General features: G+C 39.2%; 1 protein-coding gene across 2 annotated transcripts in view; it reads right to left on the bottom strand.

Annotated features, from left to right (window-relative positions):
- Window positions 1-27,171, bottom strand: part of LOC150077223 (salivary peroxidase/catechol oxidase-like) — a 168,069-nt gene that overhangs the window by 72,526 nt on the left and 68,372 nt on the right. For both annotated transcript variants that reach the window (XM_090386951.1, XM_090386952.1), the window contains exons 3-5: window positions 23,611-23,690; window positions 12,736-12,844; window positions 8,677-8,894 (exon numbers count right to left, since the gene is read on the bottom strand). In XM_090386951.1, the coding sequence (XP_090243077.1) occupies window positions 8,677-8,894; window positions 12,736-12,844; window positions 23,611-23,690 (407 nt within the window). The remainder of the gene's footprint in view (window positions 1-8,676; window positions 8,895-12,735; window positions 12,845-23,610; window positions 23,691-27,171) is intronic.

Here is a 27,171-nt window from a genome sequence, read left to right as displayed (position 1 = left end):
AGTACCCCCATATCTCGCGTAAACCGCAGAGCCATAGGGGTGTCACTCAAACCGAATCCATAGAGTTTTCCTCTTATGGCGCCATGGCCGGTCAACAGGTAGGTTGCGAGAAGTCCAGGAGAAAGCCAGGTGGATTGGATATCAGGAATAAATTTTTTAGTGATTTCACCTTTGGTTGATGTCTGCCAGCGGTTTTGCCAGCTCTGGTTGAGATGTGCGAGGAGACGTTTGCGTTCCACTTTGTGGTCAGTTTCAGCGTCCACGGTGAAGTTCAGGTGGTTAGCTTCCCGTCCCTTGGAGAGTTGATATGTTAGGCCGCGGAAGACTATTTCCAGGTCTAGGGGAAGAGTCCCTGTCAGGGCCTGGAGAGCGTGCGTGCTTACAGTATTGCAAGCTATTGTTATTGTAAGTAATATATACCGCTGCGTGGTTTCCAGTTTTCTTCTGTTGACGATCGTGGTAGCCTTCCGGTACCACACGCCAGCGGCATACGTTATGGCAGGCAGGAATACGGTTTTATAGAATAGCTTGAGGGCTCTCCTCCGCAGGCCCCAATCCTTGCGGGAAACCCTCATGAACAGAGCAGAGTATCTTCTGATCTTTTTCTGTATGTAAGTCAGATGAGGGGTGAATGAGAGGTTATTATCTAGGACAACCCCGAGGTGTTTTAGTTCCTTTGTGAGCTTGATTGTAGTGCCTTGGATGCGGATTTGGGGTGGTCTCCTGATGTCCAGGGTACCTTTTAACTGTATTGAATTGGTCTTGGTTGAGGATATGCGGAGATTGTTTTCATCAGTCCACTTCTGTAAGGTGTCAATGGCACGTGTAGCAGACATTTCTAGCCTGTCTCTGCTGTCCTCTCGCAGTACCAGGGTCAGGTCGTCCGCGTATGCCTGAGTTGCCACACGACCTAGGTCTAGGTTTAGAAAATCGTCGAGAACCATGTTCCAGAAGAGCGGACCCAAGAGTACTCGTGCCATTGACACAACCCTGTGGGCAGCCTCTGAAGATCTGTCTGGATTTGAACGATATGGATTTTCTACAACAACCATTTTGTTGCCAAAATATGTTTTGACGCATTGATATAGGTTGGCTTTCCGGAGTCTGCCGAGGACGCTTGGCCACCACAGGTCAAATGCCCCAGCAAAATCTATTGCGATTACAAGTAGATATTTATGGTTTGTTGTTTCAGCAGCTCTGGTAATGTTTTCCAGGGCATTCAGAGTGGAGCAGCTCCTTCTAAAGCTGAATTGATTCTGTGATTGTAGGCCTGCAGCCATGTGGCAAGATTCAATTCTATCTTTGAGGAGATGTTCAAAGAGTGTACTTAGCACAGAGAGAAGGGCTATCGGTCGGTATGACTCTGGAAGGTCCTGTTGCTTGTTTGGACTTTTCAGGATTAAGCGCAATTTGGCTGTCCTCCAAGCTTGTGGAAAGCATCCCTCAATAAGGCAGTGATTAAAGAGGGTGAGTATTACCTCTGGAATTGTCTCGATGGCCTTCTTGACGATTTCAGGCTCCAGTAGGTCGATACCCGGTGATTTCTTGTTGCGCAGTTTTGCTACAGCACTGTGAAGTTCGGTGATGGTCGGCGGTTCTTCCTTATTGGTGGTAGTATAGGTATCATTGGGAGTAATATGTCCAGGAAACATGCTGTCCAAGATGTTGTCGATATTATCCTGCCAGGTCTTGGTATAAGTGCCTAGCGGCGTCTTTGTTGCCGGGATAACTTCTCCCCTGGGGAGTTTGTTTGTCGTTATTCTGTATACAAGCCCCCAGGGGTGCTCGTTTCCGGTTGTAGAAACTAGTTGCTTCCATGAGCGCTGTTTCCTGAGTCGGATTAGAGCCGTGTACTCATTTCTTGTGGCGCGATAGTGGTCGCGGAGTTGGTCTATTTCTGCTGCTGGCCAGGAAAGTTGTGCTCTCTGGAATAGTCTTCTCCTTCTGTTCACCTCACGTCTGAGCTGTTGTAGTTCCGGGGACCACCAGGGTACAGCCCCTGGAGTTGGGGGTTTTCCTTTTAATTGAGCAGTTTGCAGCGGCAGTGATGAGATCCGCCACGGCGGTTTGGTGCTGGTCCGGGCTCAGCCCCTCTATTTGGAGGGTTTGTGCTGCTTCTCTTAAGGTAGTCTGGAAGAGTGGCCAGTCTGCCTTCTGTATGGCATATCTATGTTGGATTTGTCGGGTTGGTTGTTGCCTGTCTATGGTGCGTTGAAGCGTGAAGGTTATGACTCTGTGATCCGATGTGGTCCAGCTTTCCCTGACCATCCATTCCGAGAGGTGACCAGCCAGAGACCTAGAGGCGAGTGTAACATCAATTGTGGCTTCCCACATTGTGCTAGAAAAGGTGGTGGGGTTATTTGGCTGATTGAGTATAGTGAAGGTACTGTTTGCCAGGAACTCCTCTAGGTGTTGTCCATTTGTGGCGCTGCGATGCCCTGGGGTATTGCTGAACCACGCCGGGGATCGGCAGTTCACATCCGCTCCCACGACGATCCTGGCATTCTGGAATTCTGTGAGTAAACTCTGCAGGTACCTGGTAGTGGGAGGATATCTCCCCCTGGGCGGCAGTACAATGAGACTGCATAGAATTCGCCGAGCAAGGTTATAATATGGGCACAGGCGGCCCAGGATGTACAGTAGCTGGAAATCTTGGTTACAGTGATAGTAGGATTGCTAACCAGGATTCAAGCCCAGGGGTTGTCTCTGTTATCCTGGACTATTTTGTAGGATAGGGGATATCGTCTCACCCCCAGGCTGTGCACATATGGCTCTTGGATAAGTAGGATGTCGAGGTTCTGTTCATTCGCTTTCTTGGTGAGTTGTCCGGCCACAGCCTTAGATCGCTGTGCATTTAGCTGCGCGATGTCTAGGTTAAAATATCTAAGGCGTGCGTCCATAATCAATCCTCATTTGGTATGCACCCTTAGCTTTGATGTAGATGGGACATTGATTGTCCCTGATTGAGTGATTCGCTGGCACCTTCTGTGATTTACAGTTTGCACAGGTGGGCGGGTCATCTTTTTTAGGGCAGGTGCCAAACTCATGGCCTTTCTCTATACAGTGGCCGCAAGTAGGCTCTGTCTGAGCACAGGTGTGCATCGTATGTCCAAATCGAGAGCAACGGAAACATTTGGGAACAGACACATGCTCTTTGAAACGATGGCTGCCCCAATGTATGAAAACCCTGGGTGTTTGTGCAATCGTTTTCCATGCCTATAGTGTGAGTTCAACTAACCAATTTGTGTGGTCTCCTGTAAAATATCTAAGGCGTGGTCTCCTGTGGTCTCCTCTAAAATATCTAAGGCGTGCGTCCATAATCAATCCTCATTTGGTATGCACCCTTAGCTTTGATGTAGATGGGACATTGATTGTCCCTGATTGAGTGATTCGCTGGCACCTTCTGTGATTTACAGTTTGCACAGGTGGGCGGGTCATCTTTTTTAGGGCAGGTGCCAAACTCATGGCCTTTCTCTATACAGTGGCCGCAAGTAGGCTCTGTCTGAGCACAGGTGTGCATCGTATGTCCAAATCGAGAGCAACGGAAACATTTGGGAACAGACACATGCTCTTTGAAACGATGGCTGCCCCAATGTATGAAAACCCTGGGTGTTTGTGCAATCGTTTTCCATGCCTATAGTGTGAGTTCAACTAACCAATTTGTGTGGTCTCCTGTCCTGGATTTTGTTTGGAATTTTGGGGTGATCAGTGTTGTTGGTTCCACGTTTGGATACTCATGCTGAAGGTTCCTGGAATATAGTTCCTTCTGCAGAGCTTCTGGTGTTAGATCCTTGTTGGTGTCAAAAATGTCTATACTGGGGCCCTTTCTCTTGGGGGGGTCGCTGCCTCTAAACGAAGTGTCTGGATCCTCGGGTTGTTGAGGATTTCGTTTGCATCTTCCTTCGTCTGGGTGTCAATGATGACACCCATATTCCTTATTTTTCGGACAGATTTGATTTTTGTAGTCTTTAGATCCTGTGAGAGGTTATTCATAATGGTTTGTTTCACCTCTTCACTAGTCTGGTGTTGTGCTGTTGAGGTCAGTTTTAATATTATTAGGTGTGGAGTCGGCAGGAGCGTTTTGCGTTTTGTAGTAGTTGCCACGCGTGGCAGTTGAGGAGAGGTATCTGGAGCCGTGATCCTCAGCGCTTGTGCATATGTGGGTGCACGCTGTGGCATTTGTTTTGCCCCACATTCAGCGTAGGCATGCAGCTTAGCATTGGCCCTCTCGCTCTCGAGGTAGGCTTCGACAAAGAGTGCATCCAGTTTGTTCCACGATGTTATTATTTGAGCCCTTAGTGCAGTGGTGACTCTGTTTGTTTGCTCTTTAAAGAGGGATTCTAGAGCAGTTTTCAGGAACAGGGATTTTTCATGTATTGTACCCTCGGGTAAGGTAGGATCCAGGGAGGTTTCCTGTGTCCTGTCATCGCTAGTCTCCTTTGTCGCAATCGCTGTGAGGTTTTCCTGCATTTCCCTTATCTCCGTCTGGGAACGGGTTTCTATTTCAAATTTTGGCATCGAGCCTTTCTTGTTTTTCTTCTTACCTGTTTGGGGGATCCCGGGACGGGGATCCATCCCTTCGTTCTGTTGGTTTGTAATGATAGTGCATTCGTCGCCTTGGGTTTCCCTAAGAGGGTCTCTGCTTTTTGTCCATATTCCTCTCCATATCACTTTTTCCGGATGACCGATACTCGTCGGTTTATCGGGATTTCCTCTCTACTATCAAGAAGCAATGTGAGCGTTATGAAAAATGAAATCAGCCACAGCTGCGTAGCACAAAAAGGACAGTTGTGAGCCTTTAAGTTATTGGGCTATCCCCTTCAGTCACTTGTGAGGGGGGAAATAACTGGGTGAAAAATAGCCCTAGAACAACGGGACTACTTTCCTATAGGGTTTCTGGGCGCCGCGAAACGATGGTGGCATTAAAAAGACAGTAGAATCTACCAGAGAAAAGTTCAGCCTTTACCATGGAAAGTCTATGGCAGAGGGGGGGAGGAGAGCACCCAAAAGTCATTATTTTTGGGTAAAACTCGCACAAAAATCTTGGACATTTCGCACAAAGTTTAGTGGGAAATGTCCAAGATTAGAAACACCGTTGCACCTCCCAAGTGAAGAGCAAGGTAGAAACGTGGCGATCACGTTATATCGGTCGCCTCTCTATATTCCAAATGTCAGCCACATGGTGACCATGCAGTCTGACACAAAGAATACAAATAGTGACGCTTCTAACCAGCCAAACTCCCAACAAGCACAGAAAATTTTCTCACCTTGAGAGTCTACTGGAGTTGAAGAATTACTGTATATACTTTTGATTAGAAAAGCACTTTAAACTGAAATCCACGAGCGTGAAATGAACAAATTACCCCAGGGGCTCACATCTGGTGAGTATGGGCTTGGTAACCCCAGGGTCCTGAGCTGGATATCATCAATCTTCTCTTTCTTGGTGATTCCTCTCTTTCTCTCTCTCAGGGAATCTTTTTTTGGGTGGTGTAGTGGTGCAGCATAAGCCTCAGGCATCCTTGCGCCATATGGCGAATAATAATAATAATAATGTGTCTGGCAGCCACATTGACGATCGTGAAGACGGCCGTATTGGCTCTGCGCATGCGGGCTACATACAGGCACAAGGCTGTCATACGTAAGAATAAATTAAAACTCCCATAAATTCTTACAATCCACACAGAATTTCACATAAAATCATCTGGTGGTTCAGAATCGTTAGTTCTTCTAGTCCAGATCTTTGGCGAACAGTAAATCCATGTTTAATCGGAACTAAAATCATTTATTAATCAGAGCACCAAGAATCTCGTTAAACGAGGCAGTCAGCGATCTTCAGTTAGGCCTAACAATATTACGATTGGCAATAAACTAATATTAACAGTTTACATAATCTATTAAAATTCATAGCCATTTAGGGAATAACTTACCGACAATTTCTCAACAACAACTGAATTAAATAAAGCAAAATGAATACATTAGGATATCAAATAAAGTGCAGCACACTAAAAAGTCAACCTTACGAACAACGACACTAGCGACACCCTCCTCAGATGGCGGTAGTGCATCAAAACAGATTCTTTAGTGTATACTCATCACGAAGCCATTAAAAAGTATCTTTAGGATTATTATAGGAATCTGGCCACTGCATTTCAAGACAATAATTACTTTAATACCTAAAGTAATTTTCTTTTACTAGATCGGCGAGTACTTCTAAGTAAAATGAGTGTTCCTTCCGCCTAGTATAATCTATGTTTACGGGTTCAAGGTAAGGTACACTTGGCAGTTTAATTTAAGAAACGTGGCCATTTCGGTTCGAATTGATTCATTAGTTTCAGAATTTCTTCCAAGAACTTGCAATTGATATTGCAGAAAATTTAATGGTCTATAAACATATCAAAATTTATATTTAATTACGAGATCCAAAGCAGAAAGTGAGCGAAAAAAAGTCAACTTTTAGATCACAATAGCACTTCAAATCACGCGCAAACTATTATTTCAAAGCTGAGTTATTGCACGTAGTTCTTTGTGTTTTAGTTCATGTTTTTTTTTTTTTTTTTATTCAATTCTGTGACATTTTGATATGATTATCACTCGGGGTCGCCCTTATCATCCAAGGCGGATGCAGGACAGGTTTGTCTGCCCAAAGTGGGTTCTCAAGTATCTCATTGACGAACAGAAACGTTTGGGAATGGGAATATGTTTACAGTGCCGATAAGAAGAAAGAAATGACTTCTTGGATGGCATAGTGATTGTGGGCAAAACATACATACTTTAATGAAATCATATTCCATAATCGATTAACTGAAATCGTATTCCATAAATTATAATCCTGTGCAATGAAAGCGTTTAAAGATTTTTCGCATTATGTTTCATGTCACCATTGGTTTTCAACAACACGGTATACTAGAAATTTCACGTTCGGCTGGAAATTTCTTTTGTTATCCAAGGCAGTTCAGATAAGTTGTGCATAAACCTCTTTGGGCTCCTACGAATACTAAGTCGATTACTTTGTTATGTTTTCCGTACTAAAATATGAAGATCACACATAAAATATTAGATTTGAAAATAATCTGGAATGTTTTATACACGGAGTGTCCACTTTATTAGGTACATCGATCCTTTTACATGAGATGGAGCACTCCTTAATTAACAGCAACTATGCGATATAAAGCAGATGGGCAGATACTTTAGGATGCTGTATGTGTGTGTACAATTCAGTAGGAGATGGGAAAAACGAAAAATTTAAGTGACTTCGAGCGAGGCGTGGTAACATCCATCCAACGACGATCCTGTGTGTGACCTTTAATGACACCTGGTAACTCCTATCATTGTTTGGCGCATAATGGCCTTTAGCTGCCGTTGCGCCATAAAACCTCCAACAACAACGATTCTGTGGCCCAAAACAGCTCGCGATGCGAGATGCCAATGGAAGCTGAGAAGACTTGTGCAGGGTAACAGAAAGGATACACAAAATCAATTAACAACCGAGCACAACGGTAGTAACCAAAGAGGTGTTTCAGAAAGCACAACTCAACGTACCTTTTCAATGAGCGGCTCCGTAGCCAGGTGGCAAGGAGCAGTAGTGCGTATCACATGCTTCTTGATTAGACCGGGGTTCGAGCCCGTCACCACCAAATACGGAAGATGCGGAAAGGTCAGGGAATGACCACCGCATATCCTGGAGCAATATAGCCTTAGTTACTGATGCGCCTAAAAACCAAAACAACAACAACTTTTCAATAAGATATCGCAGAAGATGCCAAAACCGGGTTCGATGCTTATCAGAAAAAAGCAAGGTGACCTCAGGGATACCAACATTGCCCGATAATGGGACTGGAAAAACTTTGCCTGGTCTGACCAATTCCTGCTGTTTCATGCTGATGGGAAACCAGAATATGAAAACAGTATGAGTCCATAGACCCATCCTGCCACCTGACATCATTGCGAGCTGATGCTAGTATCTACCATTGACCAGCATCCCTGTGGCACGCTTTCCATACTTTGAGTCCATGCCACGACGAATCCAGGATGTTTTAAGGACTAAAGGAGACCTACTTATTAGGTTTGTATACCTTAATAAAGTGGTGACTTAGTGTATCTTATTAATATACTACAAATGATTGTTAAAAACTCGCAGGTTCCGTAAACCTCTATAGGACTTGAATTCAGGTTTGGACACAGTGTGGAAGGATAACAGCACTCTGTTAGGGTCGCTACGAAATACTGGCGCCTGTGAAATGTTGCTGCGGTAGTTACAGCTCATGATTTAATAATAAACAAGTAAACTTTATAAACCTACAAATGACTCAGAAAACGTACAGTATAATGGAAGACTTTTCCATTGCTAGCAACCGCGAAAGTCTGTGTTTGTGGTCTGAAGCCATGAATCTGTTTGGCTGTAGTTTTAATTGTTATCTGTTATTTGTTACTTTTCCCGGATTTCATTGGTAGTGTGTTTTCTGGACATAAAGTGAAAAATAACCAAACCTTATCTTAACAAATAAAACGTTAGATTAAATTAGTTTTTTTTACAAATATCTAATTTAAGGCGAAATAAATTAAATCATTAGATGAACGTAAGCCTTTTTTCTTTCGCGATTAAATTATATAATTGAACTTTGAAAATAAATCATCTCCATCATGAAGTAAATAGTTGTCTAATAAAGGGCCACCTACCGTCTCCGTATTCGGGTGGCAAAAATCGGACCATAGCAGAACGTGCGCTTCCCCAAGAAGGATTAAGCAAATTGTTGCACATTCCAGTTAAGGTACGATATCGACTCATCTGGCACTTGACGGGCTTCAGAAAGGTTGGGCAGATTTCTTTTATCGCAGTCTTGCTCGTGTCAATTCGAGGTAGTCCATGGATGATGGTGTCTCGAGATAAAGAAAACCTGTAAGGTAAAAGTGAGTCCAAGTGAGTAAGTTTCGAATTGATGAGTTAAATAGTGCTACCTAGAAGAATCAACTATTAATAATAATAAAAAAAACCCCACTGAATTGCAGTTATAAGTGAACAACTCACTAGATATAAAATACACTCCACGTACAACAACGACACAGTTGAAGAGGATTCAGTCATTATCAGTATTTCTCTGTGAAGGACATGGCGTATGCAATTTACACTGTGCTGCCAGTTTATTAGGTATATCCCTGCTGTGCACACAAATGGTTTTTCCCACAACGTTGCAAGTCATATGACCACAGTTGTGGATATAAATGCAGCAGAACAACCTTTCTAGTATCAGTTAAGCGTACAAACTGTAGCAAGAATGAGGGAAAAGGTGTGATCTAACGGACTTCGAACGTGGCATGGTAGTATGTGCAAGACGTGCTAGACAAAGCATCTCTGAAACGGCAGTTATCCTGAACTTTTCACGCACCACAGTTTCAAGAGTGTATTGAGAATGGTGCAACGAACAGAAAACATCCTCTCAACGGCACTCCTGTGGAAGAAAATCGCTTGTTGATGAGAGGTTAGAGGAGGATGGCTAGAATTGTGCAAGCAAACAGACGGGCCACAATGTCGCACATCACATCAGAATACAACCTTGGTGCGCAGAAAAAAATATCGCAACGGACCACTAGTCGCACTTTGTCGCGAATGGGCTACAACAGCCGACGGCCATATCGCATACCTTTGTTATCAATGAAGAACAAGAGAGCACGCCTCCTGTGGGCACAGCAATACCAGCACTGGACTATCGAGGATTGGAAAACAGTTGTTGGTCTGACGAGTCGAAGTTCCTGGTGCATCATGTTGATGGAAGGCTCAGAATTTGGCGAAAACAACATGAATCCATGGACCCGTCATGTCTGACGACTACTGTGCAAGATATTATTGTGTTGGGAATGTTTTCTTAGCACACGTTGGGTCCATTGATACCCATAAATTTACGTCTGAATGCCACATCGTACCTAAACATCGTTGCTGACCAAGTGCATCCGTTCATGTTGACAGTTTATCCTCAGTCAAATGGTTATTTCCAGCAGGATAATGCGCCGGTGCACAAAGCCCGAAACACTATGGAATGGTTCCAGGAACATGACAATGACTTTTCTTTGCTGCAGTGGCTCGCTCAGTCCACCGATCTCAATCCTATTGAACAACTTTGGGATGAGCTGGAAAGGGCTGTTCGCTGCAGGCCCCGTCAAATCTCAAGGAACTGCATGACACACTCATGGTACTCCATTCCTGCACAACATTTTCAGCATCTTGTTCAATCCATGCCTAGACGAATTCAGGCTGTTTTGAAGGCTAAAGGAGGCTGAACACGCTACTAGGTAGGTGCGCCTAATAAAGTGGCAGCACAGTGTAGATGCTAGTATTTTGTACAAAAATGTCCAATGGATTGTTGTTGTTGTTGTTGTTTTGGTTTTTAGGAGCATTAGCAACTAAGGCCATATTGCTCCGGTGCGGTGGTCATTCCCTGACCTTTCCGCATCCTCCGTATTTGGTGGTGACAGGCTCGAACCCCGGTCTAATCAAGAAGCGTGTGCTACGCACTGCTGCTCCTTCCCACCTGGCTACGGAGGCGCCGTCCAATGGATTCTACGAGGAGGAAGAGATAGTGTTTCTCAGTATCTAGGTAACTTTGAAGGGAAGATTAAATTATTGAAACAGTTTGAATTTTCTGCAAGGAAACTAAGGCTATTAAATATTAGTATATTGCTTGTAATTAAGTGTGTCCCGTAGTTTATTAGCTATTTTCTGGATGAAAAACCTGAGTTTCCAGAGAAAGCATGCAACCCTAAACCTCGAGCACGATGTCTGAATCGTCCATAAAAGCGCGACAGAGATTTATTTTAAGAACCATCAGAACAACTGGTGGTGACTTGTTTCGCAGTATTATATTTTTTCAACAAACCTGGTTTGTTCCCGACTACCTGCAGAAACAATGCCTTTACCAATCCATTAATACAGTATTACTAATTTAGGTTATCAATGATTCCTAAACTCGCAAATGATTGTCAATGATTTCGTTAGAACTCGCAAATGCATAGGAAAAAGGAAGTAAACCTTCAGTATTTGAAGCAGATGATGGAAAGCCCATCTAAATAGAACGGTGAAAGGAATTAAACGTAGGCGAATCTCGTTATTCCGAAAATAAAGAGATTGAGTAGCATGGAAGCATTCTGGATCTACAACCCGAAAGAAACTGGACTATTAAAAAATATGACAAGTTAAAAAAATATATGACAGCTGTCCTCTTGCATCATCATGCCTCCTGCTTCCTCGATATCCTGCCTAAGGGATCCATCAGTTTGAACCGCTGTTTTGATGCACTGGAGAAACTAAAGATTGCCATAAGAAGTGACGTGGACTGTTCACGACAGGTATCATTGATTCATGACAACGCAACTTCATGCAACCACACGCGCGGTTGAATGTTACAAGAGGAAAGCATTGGAACATCCATCATACATTTCAAACTTGGCTCATTCGGGTTTGGTTGGATTGTTTAAAACTTTTCTGTTTGCTTGTCTGTCTTGCATATATTCTGCAATTGGTTGTTCCTGTTTTATGGGATGAAACAGCAGTGTTTTCAAAAAAAAAAAAAAAAAAATCGTAAAACCTTCGCTCGGGACCGATTAACTCTGACATGGCATAATAAATCCTATAACAAGTTTTATATAACAGGATTTGGACAGAGGCTCTTCCACACCGTGCAAAAAACAGAGGTCGTAACTGTTGGCAGCCGCGAGAACACCCTTTAAACTTTAATTTGTTCGATTCTCTGTAAAAATCTCTCTCTCTCTCTCTCTCTCTCTCTCTCTCTCTCTCTCTCTCAGATAGGAATTTGTTATGAATCACACCCTGTTTGTCGAAAAGCATAATCAGCATCGTCTTGATCCTGGACTTCTGTAAATGGAATTTTTTGGCTCTTGGTGATAATTTTGAAGTTCACTGCATGCTCTGATGCTTAGCGAGTCATATTGAAACACTCAATATTCATCTCCAGTGAAATACAGTCGAGGAAATTAGGATTGTCTTGACAAACTGGATGAAGTCTTCGCATGATGACACTCTTCGTTTCCTCTGGTCATCTGTGCGGCGCAAATTTTGCGCGAGCACACACACACACACACACACACACACACACACACACACACAAACACACACACACACACCTTCCTTTTCCCCAAATCTTCATGCAGAATCTGACTAATCGTCTCCTTATTCATATCCACTTCATCAGCCATCATCCTGAGGACCAAAGGACAATTTCTTGCCACAGTTTCTCGAACTTTTATGACTCTGTTCTCATTTCGAGAGGTTTTTGGGCGCCTACTTCTTGGGTCATCGCGAACATCCTCATGTCCTTCTTTGAAGCGTTTTCTATTCAAACATACTAGTACGGCTAACATTTCGTGCGTTTCTTTTGCAGCTTTTCCCAGTTTAAAGCAAAATTTCATATTCGTTTGTTGCTTCATTGTAAAATTGTGACACGGTAACGAAATTGGTTGTTACTTGCAACCTTGCCTACTGTACAATTTATGAACATACCACTTCCGTTTATTTTATTTATTTACTTTTTTGTCAAGTAAGCATAAAAAATAAACAATTGTTCAAGTCACAGTTCTCTTGAGTGCGTAATGTTCATTCATTCATTCATACAAAGAAAAGCCCATCACGTGGCGTTAAGCTTATCTTTAATATAAAAGGAAAACATGCAACCAATAATAACTAAACTGTATTATAAACAATATATTATTGAAGAAAGTAACACTCACCGATCTGCTATTATCCTTGTGGTTTCAAGTACGATTTCTGCAGGGACAGCTATGTGTTCAGGCTCTGGATAGACAGAAGAAAGCTGGTACACCGCCTGAGGTATTTCTCCTGCAATAGGAATGAAGCTATTTATTTACACACGGCAAATTATAAGAATCCAATGAGTCAAATTGGGTTCGATGTAATAGTCTGATCAATGGAAAAGGAATATCCTTATTCTCACGTATATGTGGTGTGTTAAAAACCATATTTCAAGAAAATATAAATAGTTTTTAGCGTGATTCATAGTAGATTATAAATTACAAGACCTTTTAAATGAATTTAAAATTGGAGATTATTAATTTTTAATTTGAAATTAAATTTTAAATAATAATTATATTTAAAAAATCTATAATTTGAATTATAGATTTTTCTAAATTATCATTTGAAATTCGATATCAGAATTGGTGGATCTGAGATGTGGCCAGTTATAATAATTTTGAATATTTTTCAATGATTCATGAATTTTCAAAACTATTCTTTCAACATTTACATTATGAGGGGTGTTTGAAAAGTTCATTGCCTGAGTATGAAAGGGTAGTGGTACGGTGTGAAAAATTTCTGTACTTAATATAATACTTGAAATAGTAACCCGCCAAGTTTCAATAAGGTTTTCTTTTAATTACAGGTCCTGAAGTCAACAACGTTATATGGATGAGGAAAGATGGACAAAATCAGTCACCGGTGCACTCATCCCACATTTGGGATAAAATGAATTAATACCAAGGGAAATTCAGAGGATATGATTACAACGTTGGAGGAGGATGTCCCTTCCTGTTCCGTGGTTAAGAAGTGGACAGTAGAATTTAAACAAATAAGAGAGATCTCGGAAGACCAACAAAGTCCATCATTCCAGAAGTTGTTGACAGTGTGCATGGTCCGAAGACGAGTGACATTGCCAGCGCCTTGAGTATTTCATCTGAACATGTGTGCCATATAATAATAAAGGTTCTCGCTATGAAAGAGGTCTCAGCACGACAGTTTCAAAGTCGTTGGAACCAGCCTGGAGTTAAAAGATTCCAACCCATTCTTGGAAACCTTTTAACTCCACTTTCCCTAGCTGGTAAATAATTTCTGTACCTCTAGATGTAAAATCTTACATTTCACAGCATTAAAGTTCAGTTGCTATTTTTCGCGTCATTTGTGCAACTGATCTAAGTCATTTTCCAGCAAAATGAATCACATGTTCTCGACAGATGTAAGATTAAAATATAAGGGTAATTGATTACAGCAACTACAATTAACATAAATTTCAACTGACTGAAGAATTTTATTATACAATTTACTCAGCAGGCAAATAAAGATACAAATAACGCAACGTTCTTGTAAATATACATTTTCAAGCCTCTGAATACAACGCCTCTTTATTTAAATTTGACAACAGTAATCGAACTAATTCTTGTTAAATTATTGTGAACATAGTAATCATCTAAAATTAAATATTCATTCAGCGTATCAAGCAGGTTACTTGGTTATATGCTAATAAATACTTGACGTAGGATGTGCGCGTTAATCTCGAAGCGTATGAATTGTTAGTCGTTGGAGCCAGGAATCCATGGTACTCGAAAAGCAAAAGAAAAGAAAGGTAAACTTCATTGCTGAACGTTGAGCAGTACGTATTTTAGTGTTACGGAAAATTTCGGTGTTTGCAGCGAGCAAATTTCTTGTGTACAGTGCAATTGTACGTGTGATATGCAGAAAGTGCACGTCTTCAGTGACCTACATAACCTCAAGAGAAGCTGTTTTATAGCGATTTGAAGAGTAAATCAAATACGGCGTTTAGTTTGCATAGACTAGTCCGTTGATACAATGGCGATCAATGAGAAATCAAGGAGCTGTTGTCAAAGTTCGTTGGCCTCTTAACTTCAGTTTGAATTAAGTCTCTCCACCGGTGTTCCAGAAAGAACGAATAAAGGCTGGGGAGTTTATGTCCTCCTAGAATTCCCAGAAGCTGTTATGGTATGCAGCAAATAAATAACAGGTAAGTTGTTTATTTTTACCATGTTTTGGTATAATGAACATCGACACGATTAGTTAGCATTCTACACGCTAATGTGGTGTTATTACCACATTAATTAAACTACTACCGCATATAGCTTAGCTTCTGTGTGTGTGTGTAGTAATTAAAATGCTAGTAATTTTAAGACCAAATTCATGCACTGAACAGTCGTCTCTGTACATCGCCATATTGAATAACATGGCCTGTTTTATTGGATATCCGGGATACATCCCTCAAAATCTTCCACCATATTTCTACAGATCCAGTGATCTTTCTACACAGACAATTAAGGCGTGTGTCAATAACATAGGATGTTGTCCTTTAAATTATAACATTTTTTGGTGAGAAAAATGGCCACTGTCTGCAAGAACTTTGCTTATTTTTTAACAAGTAGAAAATTTTCTAGCGTAACTGCCTTTATGAGACAACTATTGTATTGCTCAGTCATTCAAGTGGCGTTGCTAATAAGTTAAGGCTTCATAACTAAGCTGTGAGAGCATTGGAGGATGTGTTAATTGTTAACCAATTGTTAACTTGACAACTGAAGGGTGAGCTTTTCTTTGTGACATCGTATACGCTTTGAATAAAATGAATTCAGTAATAGCCACGTGGATTTTACTGTATTGTTTAGTCTCGATCCCAGGATATTATGCTGGGATCGAGTCGAAACAGGAAACAGTGGACTTTGATAAGATGTTCTGATAGCAATGTTTCAAATGAGGGGGAAGATAAAGCTTGAGATACAAACCTAAATAACTTCAAGGGGTGTGTCTGGGTAGTAAACTATGAAAGATTACTTAGTACAACTGTGTCTACAGTAATATCAGGAGTGTTGTCAATAAAATGGCAAAATTTGGACTCCTGTATAGGACAACTAATGTTGATATAATAGGGCTAACAGAAACGTTGTGCCACTCGGAAATTGGTGATGACGAGTTCCACTATGGTACGTATAATGAATTTAGGGAAGATAGAAGGAGGGGTGGAGGAATCATGCTTCTTATCAAAAGCAGCCTGAATGCGAAAAGGGTTTTTGCTGAGTCTGAAGCTAGAATCTGTGTGGTGTGAGTTAGTTGGAAGCAAAGGAATAATGAGAATGGGAGTATCCTACAGACCAGAAGACTATGAAGAATATGACTAGTCTTTATATGCAGATGGAATGGGCAAGCAAGCGTGAATGTCTTATTATGGGTGACTTTAATCTGCCCCAAATTGATTGGAATAAGTGGGAGGGAAATTCACTATGGGGAAAAGTTTTTTAAATAAACCAGATGATTATTATTATTTATACCAGCATGTTAGAGAAAGTACTAGGGGTGAGAATATTCTTTACCTTATCATTACTAACGAATCAGATAACATTACAGGGCATAAAGTACAGGACCCATTGTCAGGAGGTGATCATGCAATCGTCAGTTGGAAGATGTTGCAGTAGTTAAAGGAAAAGGCACCGGTTTTAATTTCAGAAGATGGGACTTTTACAGTTTAAGGCGCTATATGACATCTGTAAACTGGGCGGATTGCCGAGGGATGGTGAATATATTTAAATTATAGAATACTTTTAAAGCAAAAATCGCAAAAGCCACGAACACATACGTGTCTTTAAGAAAATATTGCAGGAGAAGGATGCCGAAATGGATGCCTACGGACTGCTCAAATAGTAAAAAATATAGCATGGGACAGTTACAGAGCGATGAAAAGTATTGAAGCCTTCAACAGGTACAAGTTGATCTGTAATAGTGCCACAAATAAAGTAAGGGAGACCAAGGCTGCGTATGAGAAAGTATTGACTAAAAGAGCAAGGAATGGGGACAAGGAATTTTTCATGTATGTGAATACAACGAAGAAGAAAGGTCCCTTGTGCAACGGGTGTATAAAAGCCTTAGATAACCCAACTGATGTTACCGATGAACTGAATAGGTATTTTTCATCGATCTTTACTGACGAAAAACCCTTCGTGCTGAGAAGAGGCTATGTGAGTGAGGCTGAGCTATATGAAATTAGGGATGTCGTAATTACAAATGATTGTTTATTAAAAAAACTTTGGAGCATAAAGGCAAGTTAAGGCTCCCGGAGTTGATGGCATATACCCTGTAGTTTGAGATCTCATAATTAACCATTAAGGTTAATTATGAGAGCAACTCTGAACTCAGGAAAAATTCCTTTGGATTGTGGAAGTGCCAATGTATCTCCAATAAATAAAGCGGTTCTAAGAGTGAAATTGGTAACTACAGATCAGTTAGTTTGACTTCAGTAATAGGAAAACAGAAGGAACTGGAAAGTTGCTGGAGAGGCCTTCATCCTGCGGTGGATTGAAAATGGCTGATGATGATGAATAGGAAAAACCTTAGAGGCAATGATTAAGAGTGCAATGAAGAGACATTTAGATTGATATGGTATTCTGAAGGACACACAATATGGCTTGTGTATCCTTTACACAAGCCATGTTGTGTGTCCTTCAGAATACCATATCAATCAATGGAAATTCGTGTTTAACTAACCTGGTAGGCCATTTTGACACAGTTACTCATGAGCTCGATGTAGGGAACAATTTCTGCATAGTTTATTTGGATTTGAGCAAAGCATTTGACTCGGTCCCTTATGAGAGATTACTGTATAAGCTTGAACAGGTTGAGATTACTGGTAAGATTCTAAAATGGATTACGGGGTAGCTTCCGTTGAGAAGGCAGAGGGTTGTAATTAATGGATATTCTTTAGATTTATGTAAAGTCAGGAGTGAGGTCCCTAAAAATCGGTTTTTGGGCCACTGCTGTTTCTCATTTTCATAAATGACATCGATGAAGGGATAGAAGTTGCGATGTTAAACTTTACAGATGACATAAAGATTGGCAAAGTCGTTAATGGTCAGTGCCAACAGCGTTTCTTCAGGATGACTTGAACAGACTTCAAAGATTTCCATAGAAAGAAAGGTGGGAACTATGTTTTAATACCGATAAATGCAAGGTTATACATATGGCGAATACCAACCCCCAAATAAATTATATACTTGGTGGGGTCGAATTAAAAACAATGGAGGAGGAAAGGGATCTGAAAGTTACAATACGAACAGATATGACGTTTACTGAACAGTGTAAACAAGCACCAAGGAAAGCCCTTGGTGTCCTTTCGATGATTTATCGAACGTTATACTATAGAGATTGGGAGGCCATAATCCCACAGTATGAGTCAATTGTAAGCCCACATTTGGAATACTGAGTTCAAGTATGGAAACCTTATCTGAAAAACGACATTGATTTCTTGAAAGGGTCCAAAGACGGGCAACCCGAATGGTGAGATCGGCAGAAGGACGACCGTATGAGGAAAGGCGTATGTGGGTTACTGCACTTGGCAATCAGGTAATTCAGAGATGATTGAGGTTTATAAAACACTGAGAGGGATTAGTAAAATGAATGAATGTGGAATTCTCACTGTTTTAAAAAAATTCCATTTATAAAGTAAGAGTTAAAAAATTTTCGCAATTGTATTCAGTATAGTAATAGGTTGGTAGTTATTAGGCTTTGCTTTATCACCCTGTTTTTTATAAATTGGGATGATATAAGCCGCTTTGAACGGCAAAGGGTAACAGCCATGAAGAAGACAGTAATTGAAGAGATTTGTAATAACTAGAGCTAAAGACGAACTACTTTTCTTGAAGAAAAGAGCAGGGAGGGTATCGGCCAGGAGAAGTGAAATCTTTAAGCCGAGAAATGTCTGAGTGGACGTCATCAGTAGTGAGAACTAATCTATCAAAGCTGTCATTACTATTATATTCAAACAGGGAATAGAACGTTGCTGTTCGGAAGAACAAAGTTTTGAAAAGTGCGTAGTAAAAATATTAGCAATACCAAGAGGACAGTCGATAGAGATATTTGAATCATTAATTAGCATAGGAATTCTAGAAGATCTCGATAGCCGTTTGAGATAGGACCACAATGGTCTCGAATTGAAATTCAGAGTAAGTTCGGCTTCAGCTGAGTGAAGATAATGAGAATATTGAGATTTAGTAATTCTCTTAACATGGCGTCTAAGGAAAGAAAAGGAAAAGTAGCTAAAGTTAGTTTTGAGTTTTAAATACCTTTTTTGGAGGGAATTTTTGCTACGAATTAAATACACAAGCTTGTTCGACATCCAGTGAGGGAAGTTACTATGATTAGCGGAAGAGAATTTGATGGGAACGAACTCAGAAATTGCAGAATGGCGGACTAAATACAGATAATCAACGTAATGATGGTTCAAAATTATAGATTGAAATCCAGTCAAAATTTCCCAGAAATTGATTTAACGAAGTCCAGTCTTTGTGCCTAAAGCTAAAATAGTATCTGTCAAAGGAAGGTTCAGAAACAAACGAAAGAAATCTACGACAATAGAGAAGTGATTTGATCGGATGAAATTATCACTCTTGGAAATTGAGAAGAGAATTGATTCATGAGTGAAAACAAAACCAAGGTAACAGGAGTTCCGGGTGGAAAAGTTACAGATTTCAGTTAGGGCATTACTTAGTCAAATGCTGCAAAATTGCTTAGCCAGTGAATTTGGTGAACGATTGGGGTCAAAAGCAGTTGGGTATCTTTGCATCTATAATATCCTCTAATTGTTGAATGGTGGCTAAAGAAACTGGGGGAACAAGGTAAAAAAGCATAACCAGGAGAAGCTTTCCTGCATGAATAACTAATAAAAAGATACCTTCAATGGAAGAATGTTTAGTGAACTGCAGCACTTTGACCAAGTGACGGGTAAAGATAGCAACGACACCACCCTTCGAGTCTCGATCCAAACGATAGACAGAATAGGAGGGAGGTGAGATTTCACTGCCAAGTACGCATGGATGTAACCAGGTTTGAGTAAGGGCAACTATGGCAAAAGTTTGTTGCAGAAGAAAGAGACGAAAAGCAGTGATAATTTTTACAACACTTCTACAATTTACATAAAATAGTAACGATAATGATGACAACCTTGATAAACATCGGGAAGATAACTGCTAGCTAGTATGAGTAGGTCTGACAAGATGGGCAGCAGTGCCACAAGACGATCTGTATGGCTTAATAATAGCATCGACTGGCTAAATATCAGTATCTAATATACGTTCTTGCTCAGATGAATTACTTAAGATTAGAAACGACGCATAGTCTGGATAACGGGTGGATAACTTCCTCACAAAGGTGTGAAGACCTAACTCAATGTTGAGAAAATACTCACTATTTGAAGGAACTCTGGAAGGAGCAAGGCGACTGACGAAAGACCGAGCCTGCAAGGAACAGCTTGAAATCTTCAGCTCTTATTAGTTCCGAAGGCAAATAGGGGCACTCTACTTCCGTTAGAGGAAGAACGAGATACGTCAGCTGATATTGTGGACTGTTTATTAGATAGACGCTGCTTATAATTGATGGGACGAAGACTGTTTGTAGGCGCTGAGGACAAGGACTGACCTGTCAAAGCGATGGGCTGAGGTACTTTTATAGGGTCATTCACATTATTCGGCATGAGTACTCCAGAAGAGCAAGTAGAACCGAGAAATATATTTGAAGGCGTAGTGGAGAATTTGACGTTGTCGGACAGAGGACTAGGTAACTGGGCAGCATCCAAAGACAGGTAAGCAACTTGACTGGAAGTAGCTTTATCATCCAAATGCAATGATAATGACGTGACAGAACTTATAGATTCAGCTGATTGATGAGAATCACTGAAGAAACCTGCTTAGGATGTAAGACAGGAGGAATTGGAATAGGTTCTGTGCGATCATTCTGGATGAACTCTTTCACAATAAAAAGCATCAGCAATGGAAGATTGATTGATATTATTTGTTGGGTGAGGCTTAGGAACTTCAGTAGTCTCACAGTTGAAGGATGTGAAGAACGAGCTTGGAACACTACATGGTACGTCATGAAGTGAAGAAAGGCCTTGGGATTTCCCAGTGGGCACAGTGTTAGACTGTAGCATAGAAAAATCTAAAGGATGAGACCGAAGCTTGCATAATTTCAGGATTGGTTGCTGTTTCATTACTGGGAGTCCTGGAAAGAAGAATTTTGAAGAGATACTATACTCAATTCTGTTAAGCTGGGATGAGACTGTAGAGACAGGAGACCCATTAGAACTTGATACAGACTGAAGATGAGACGACGATTGATTAGAGGTTGGTGCTAAATGGGAGACACTTAGAGGGCCAACAGTAGACGGAGAAGTAAAGTAGCACTTAAGGCAAATGTGAGATCCAGGATTCAGATGTGTAAGAACATCGTCAGGCAGAAAGTTGAGGCAACGCTGACATATATAGTTTTTACAGAGTGTGCACTGAACTGTAGTAAAAACAATGTCAGAACATCAGACACAAACACGAGATGAAATGACAGATGTAGTCTTCAGTTATAGTAGAACTGGAAATAAGTTGTGAGTAAGTCGAAGCATCATACGTAGAATCCTTACTGTGCATTTGGAATAGGTTTTCTACTTTTTGTAGTAGACTATTCATTGAACCCAAGAGATTACTTGTTACAGCAATTTGTCGTTCGAGAAGGCTAGATAATAAAGAATTTCTATGATGACGTTTTTGTTAGTTGATTGCAAGCTTAGAAATTGTTTTCTGGATGCAGCATTTATAGCCTCAAAACGTTCTCTAACAGAATTAAGTTCATTAAAGACAAGCTTCAGATCATCAATGCGACTGACTAAACATCTTTTAGAACTATCATTAGGAGTGATATCAGTATTAGATGAACGAAAACTGGAAGAGTAGGTGGAAGATTTAGAGATGGGGAGGCAGTTTCCACACTTCCAACGGTTTCGGGCTTTTCTATTTAGCTTGCGATTGGAGGGAATGCAGCTAAAACAATAGAAGTGCGAACAGATGCTACAATATAGGTATTCATCACACATAAGAGTCACAGATAATATAAATCTGCGGCTCCATTTATACAAAATAATGATATTAGTAAATTAATAAGAGGAGTTTACCTCAATATAGTACGTGGAACACTTCCGTATGATACCCTCCAGAAATTAAAACGGAAAAAACGAAAAAATCGACAACTTACCGGTACATTAAAGAAAATATAAATAATTAAAGTAAATTATAAATAATTAAATAATCAATTTAACACAATTCAAAATCAATTCAAAACAATTAAAATTCAAATTAACGCTATTAAAAGAATCTAACGAAAATGTTCAAAAAAATCGTTTTGAACATTTTCGTTAGATTCTTTTAATAGCGTTAATTTGAATTTTAATTGTTTTGAATTGATTTTGAATTGTGTTAAATTGATTATTTAATTATTTATAATTTACTTTAATTATTTATATTTTCTTTAATGTACCGGTAAGTTGTCGATTTTTTCGTTTTTTCCGTTTTAATTTCTGGAGGGTATCATACGGAAGTGTTCCACGTACTATATTGAGGTAAACTCCTCTTATTAATTTACTAATATCATTATCAACGTAGAACATATTGAGTATTACAGCTCTGATTCATACTAACAAAATAATGATATACAAGGAAATGTTCAATAAATACTGAAAGATACGATGCAGCCCAAACCATATTACTTGAACTTTATAATATTTCACACAAAGTGATTTGACAATTTCTAATAACTACAAAGAAAAATACAATCTAGGCATGTAAGTGATGTGGAAAGCAACTAAGGCCTAACGAATATAAATCTGGTATAATCAAGATAAAAACACTTGTCTGATGATCAGTAAAGCATCGATCACCAAGGCTGGGAGAAACAGTTCCCATAGAAACAACTGTTACAGCGCAAAATCGGCTGTAAAATAATTAAACTATAATTAATAATTCACAAAAGTCGAACGTAAACTGATACAGAACATGACCACAGTGCCACACTTGATGCCAATAATGCCATCATTATTCCTGCTTTATAAAAGGCACTTCTATGGTACTAAGATCTAAATTTAGGTATCGAATTTGTTTAAGATAATTTATTTTGCAATTAGATTGTTAGATTTTTGAAATCGTTCGCTCTCTGTCTGCAGTAGGATAATCTTCCTAAATACGATTTTGTATAATTTTGAAATAAGAAATTATTAATTTACAATAAATAAAATAAACAGTTAATCAAAATAACTTTTAAAAAAATAAAATAAATAAACAGTAATTATAATACAATAACTAATAAAAATACATTAATAAGTTGGAACTATACTTTAGACTATAATCGAACTGTTTACCACAAAAGTATTTAAAAATGTGCCCCAATACTGGGGTACTCAGTTTTTAATAAACTGAGAAATTGAAAGAAATAATTTCTGAAGTGTTTTTCAAAATAATGGCCTATGGATGTATGCAATATTTGAAATGCCATCATTAGTCCATATGTTAAAGTAAACAAACAAAAAAAAGCAAATAAGTACAAATACGTTAACAGGTACTTCATAATAAAGACCATTAATTAATTATTTATTTATTCTGCCATCTAGTGATTCACCAGGGTGCAAGTTGGCGAAGAGCAGCATTTGTGTGATTAATTTATATGTTGAAAGTATTTTCACATCTATTTTTCTTTCTTTCTATTTGTTATTTAATGAAAATCTCGAATTTCCGAAACCGACTAACTCGGCCACGTTATTAAAAAATAGATAAAAGTTCCTCTCATCAAATAGGAATTGAATCGATGCTTTTACCACTCGGTGTGAAAGGATTGTGTCGTAACTACCGTGTAACCGAGACGAAATTGTTATTTTGTAAGCTAGAAGTCATTGCCACAATATTAAGAAATATTGAAAGCATCACTCCTGACATTGATAATTCTACAGACAAAACAATGTCACTTTAAGATACAATAGAATTTAAATTTAAGAAAACCAAAATTTCACTCACCGATTTTTGATCTTGCCTCGTGTAATGCGTGATTGATATCATTGTAAGTGATGCAGATTTCCCTGAATCCCGATTTTAACCTGAAAAAGAAAAATAACAGATAATCAATAATTAAATGAAAAAGAAATATGGGAAGATCCATTTTTCAGTGTTTCAACATTGAAATAGTAATGGCAGAATCAGTCTTCCGCATTCGTATGCCGAAGTGTCCTCGTTAACTTATAAGTACTGTATTCCAGGATATTACGTTAGCGTACACTACGTGCTGTGGGGGTTTCTGTTTTTGCTTCCCTTTTTCTCAGACCTCCATCCCACTGAATTCTCAAACAGCTCACAAAACGCAAATTTAACTACAATTCACAGAAAATTCTAGATTCTAGGGTGTGTAAAGTGGTGTGTTAGCAGAACATTAAAGACACATTTTTTACAAAAAAATTACAAACCTTTAACGAACATTATATACAACATTTACATAAATAAACAAACTACATATATGCATATCAATTTCTATATATATATAAACCATACTATAGTACACTACACTATCTCTCCCTCAGGACTACTGCTCGAGGTCGTTCCTTTTCCGTTACAAATTATCCACTTTACTTTGTATCAATTGTATCTTACATATTATGAATCCTCAATGAATATCCAATCATTCTCATCTATTGCCGCCGTAGGCGGCAATAGATGAGAATCATCTAAGGCCGCCGTAGCCTAGTGGTCAGGCGCGCGGGTGCATAAGTACACGTGCCTTGAGTGACCGGGGTTCAAGCCCGTGACTGCTGAATACGGTGCTGTTTCTTGTATTCTGTCTATCTTGTGAACTCCTCTGACCGTTTGGTCGTCCCGGAGTATAAACAGAAAATTTATTTATTTTATTACTATTTGTTATCGCTTACATCAGTAATACCCATTACTGTTACAGCGCAAAATCTATTAGATCTCTTAGCTTTTAACACATGAAATGTATTACAACTGGTATCCTCTTACATCAGTAATATTCAATACAGATCACTCATTCTACCCTAGTTACTCCTTTTATTCAAGAGGTTTCTCAATAATTAAAATTTCTTTCTCTACAAACCGTATCTGTCAAGTTGTCATTTGTCGACATCTTGTCTAAATTAATGATACATGTTAACATATCCTCGACTTTCTACCTCTATGTTTATATTTTCTTTGTTAATTCCCTTATACTATTTCTCTCTTTTTATTACCCCTTTATCACCGTTACGTTATTTCATAATCATTAATATTCAGAACAATTTATCTCAACTTTAGTAACTAACTTGCCTATTTCAAATTGAATTTTCTTTAGAAAGAACTATCAATCAATTTCTTACAGAGTTTAGATTTTTTTATTGAACCCCGAACTCATGAGTCCATGAGTTCGGGGTTTCCATTTAGCTGCAATTTAACGCATATGTCTATAACTTTCCCATCCCCAAATTCAGTGTTTCTTCAAACTTTAACCCTATTTACAAAGCTAAATATCCAATCTTAATACTTACTATTTTTAAACTTAATACTCCCTTTCCATCGCATTTCCTGGATTTATTTTAGAAAAACAAATATTTTCATTTTATTTGTAAGATTTAGGTCTTACAGTGCGAAATAAAAAGAGACTCAATACACAGTGTTTATTATCAAACATCAATTTATTATCACTGCCGGTTTCGAGAAAGTCACATATTTCCATCATCACAATAAGTAATACCTGTTAAATATTTAGTATTATCGATTAGGACAACTCCAATACATCTATCAATTAGTGGATGATTGCTCTACTCAATTGGGTTGATATTTCTTCAGTAGAACTCTACGATTTACATTATTCTGATGGATTCTTCGGATTAAAGTTCTTAAATATTCACACTAAAGCCAAAACAGAAGACATGCAGATGTACTCTTCGATATCTAGGTAGTGTCATAACATGTATCCTTTAACTTTCAGTGACCTGAAATACTTTCAAGGTATTGTTGTTTGTAGTCAAGCAGGGGGGGGGGATTATTTAATAGTTGATTTTTGAACAGTTCTACCCCCTTCCCCTCGCAGTAAAATTGCCTCCCAATAAATAAAAGCAACCTTCTAGCTGAAATTTGTTTATTTCCATATACATATCTTTCTGCTCTACATTACTATTATCACACAGTTTCCTACCAGTTTAATAGTAGGTCATTACAAATGAATGCTTAAAAATCTTTACAACGTTCTTGTTTCATCACATGCTGGACGACTTTCTACTTTTTGGTATAACGTTACGAAATTCATGCATTATTTAAGTCACCATGTGGTCGCTTACATTTTTGATGAATTCTTAAGAGAAAACCAATTTGTCACGGTCAACGCTGTTGGAAACGTTGTCCTCATCAGGATAGTCAATATATTAAGCGAATAGGGTGACATTTTTCTGTATGTGGCAATCTTTGACACATTCGGGTGGCGTGGTACAATTATTCAACACCTACAACCCACATTCATCTTGGAAAAAAAAATTATATTTCTTCGCTCTCTTTCGAAGAAATAATTTAGAAACGTGCACAAGATAGAATGAACGAATGTAGAATAAATTAATGAAGAATGTATGTCGATTTTTTTTACTCTTTCTCTGACTTAGATAAGATAATATACACATCACGCGAAAAGAAGGTTCAGACATCATCGTATATGTTTCGCATGAACTGAAGTATACTTCGCAGTCTTGAGATTAGGAAGTGATGACATAACCTACTTATTCCTCAGACCTATCTCCATTTGGTTCCTTTTTTTGTCGACTCAAGTGAAGGAGTCGCTTCGGGAACACTGGTATGAATGTGTAAATACCATCAACATGGCTCTCAGAGGATCGTTACAGCACTGCATTGATTGTCTGCCTCCCCAGTGGATGAAGTACGAAATTAGTGGAGCTCTTAGTAGATGATAATTGTACAATGTAATTAATTAATAATTGTACAATATTTATTTCTTCACGTGCTGAGTCTGTGAGTTCTGGACACGTTCTTTTCTTTGAAAGCTAATAACTGATCTTGTTGATATGAGATAGCCTTACGTTTGCATTGACCATAGACACAAAAATAAGCAACAAAAAGGATGGGGTGTCAAAATGTTACAAAATTCTGTTTGGTGCATCGAATTGTTTTTGGTACGCGCATAATGTCTGCATCAAAAGAAGTTAAGGGTTACGTCTTCTTCGGAATCAGTTGTTTTCAAACTGTAAGTAGCCGGATGTTGCATTCTGATAAAGAAGACCAAAATTTAGAAAGTCTGAAGTCTTACCAAGAGCCCTCAGAAAAGGAAGAAACGCACGCACGTTTACCTTCAGGCTTCCAAAAATTGACTGAGCACACATGCCCAAACCTGTTATTGGCTACCTATTCTGTACATGTCCACGCATGCGCAGACATGAAGATGTGCAAACGCACTTTCTTTGGCGAATGTTTCAAAGTTCAGAAGATTTTTGCCTCTACTTTGTAATCTTTAAAACGGTAGTTTTTTTGTGGTGGTGGAGGGGGGGGAGGACAGGAGCAACTGGTTATAAAAGGCATTGTCTAGTTGTT

Source organism: Mastigoproctus giganteus, chromosome 12, assembly GCF_048544385.1.
Source record: "Mastigoproctus giganteus isolate SK-2022 chromosome 12, ASM4854438v1, whole genome shotgun sequence".
In the NCBI taxonomy this organism is placed as follows: Eukaryota; Metazoa; Arthropoda; class Arachnida; order Uropygi; family Thelyphonidae; genus Mastigoproctus; species Mastigoproctus giganteus.
Note: the sequence above shows the minus strand (reverse complement) of the source record. Positions and strands in the feature narration are given on the sequence as shown.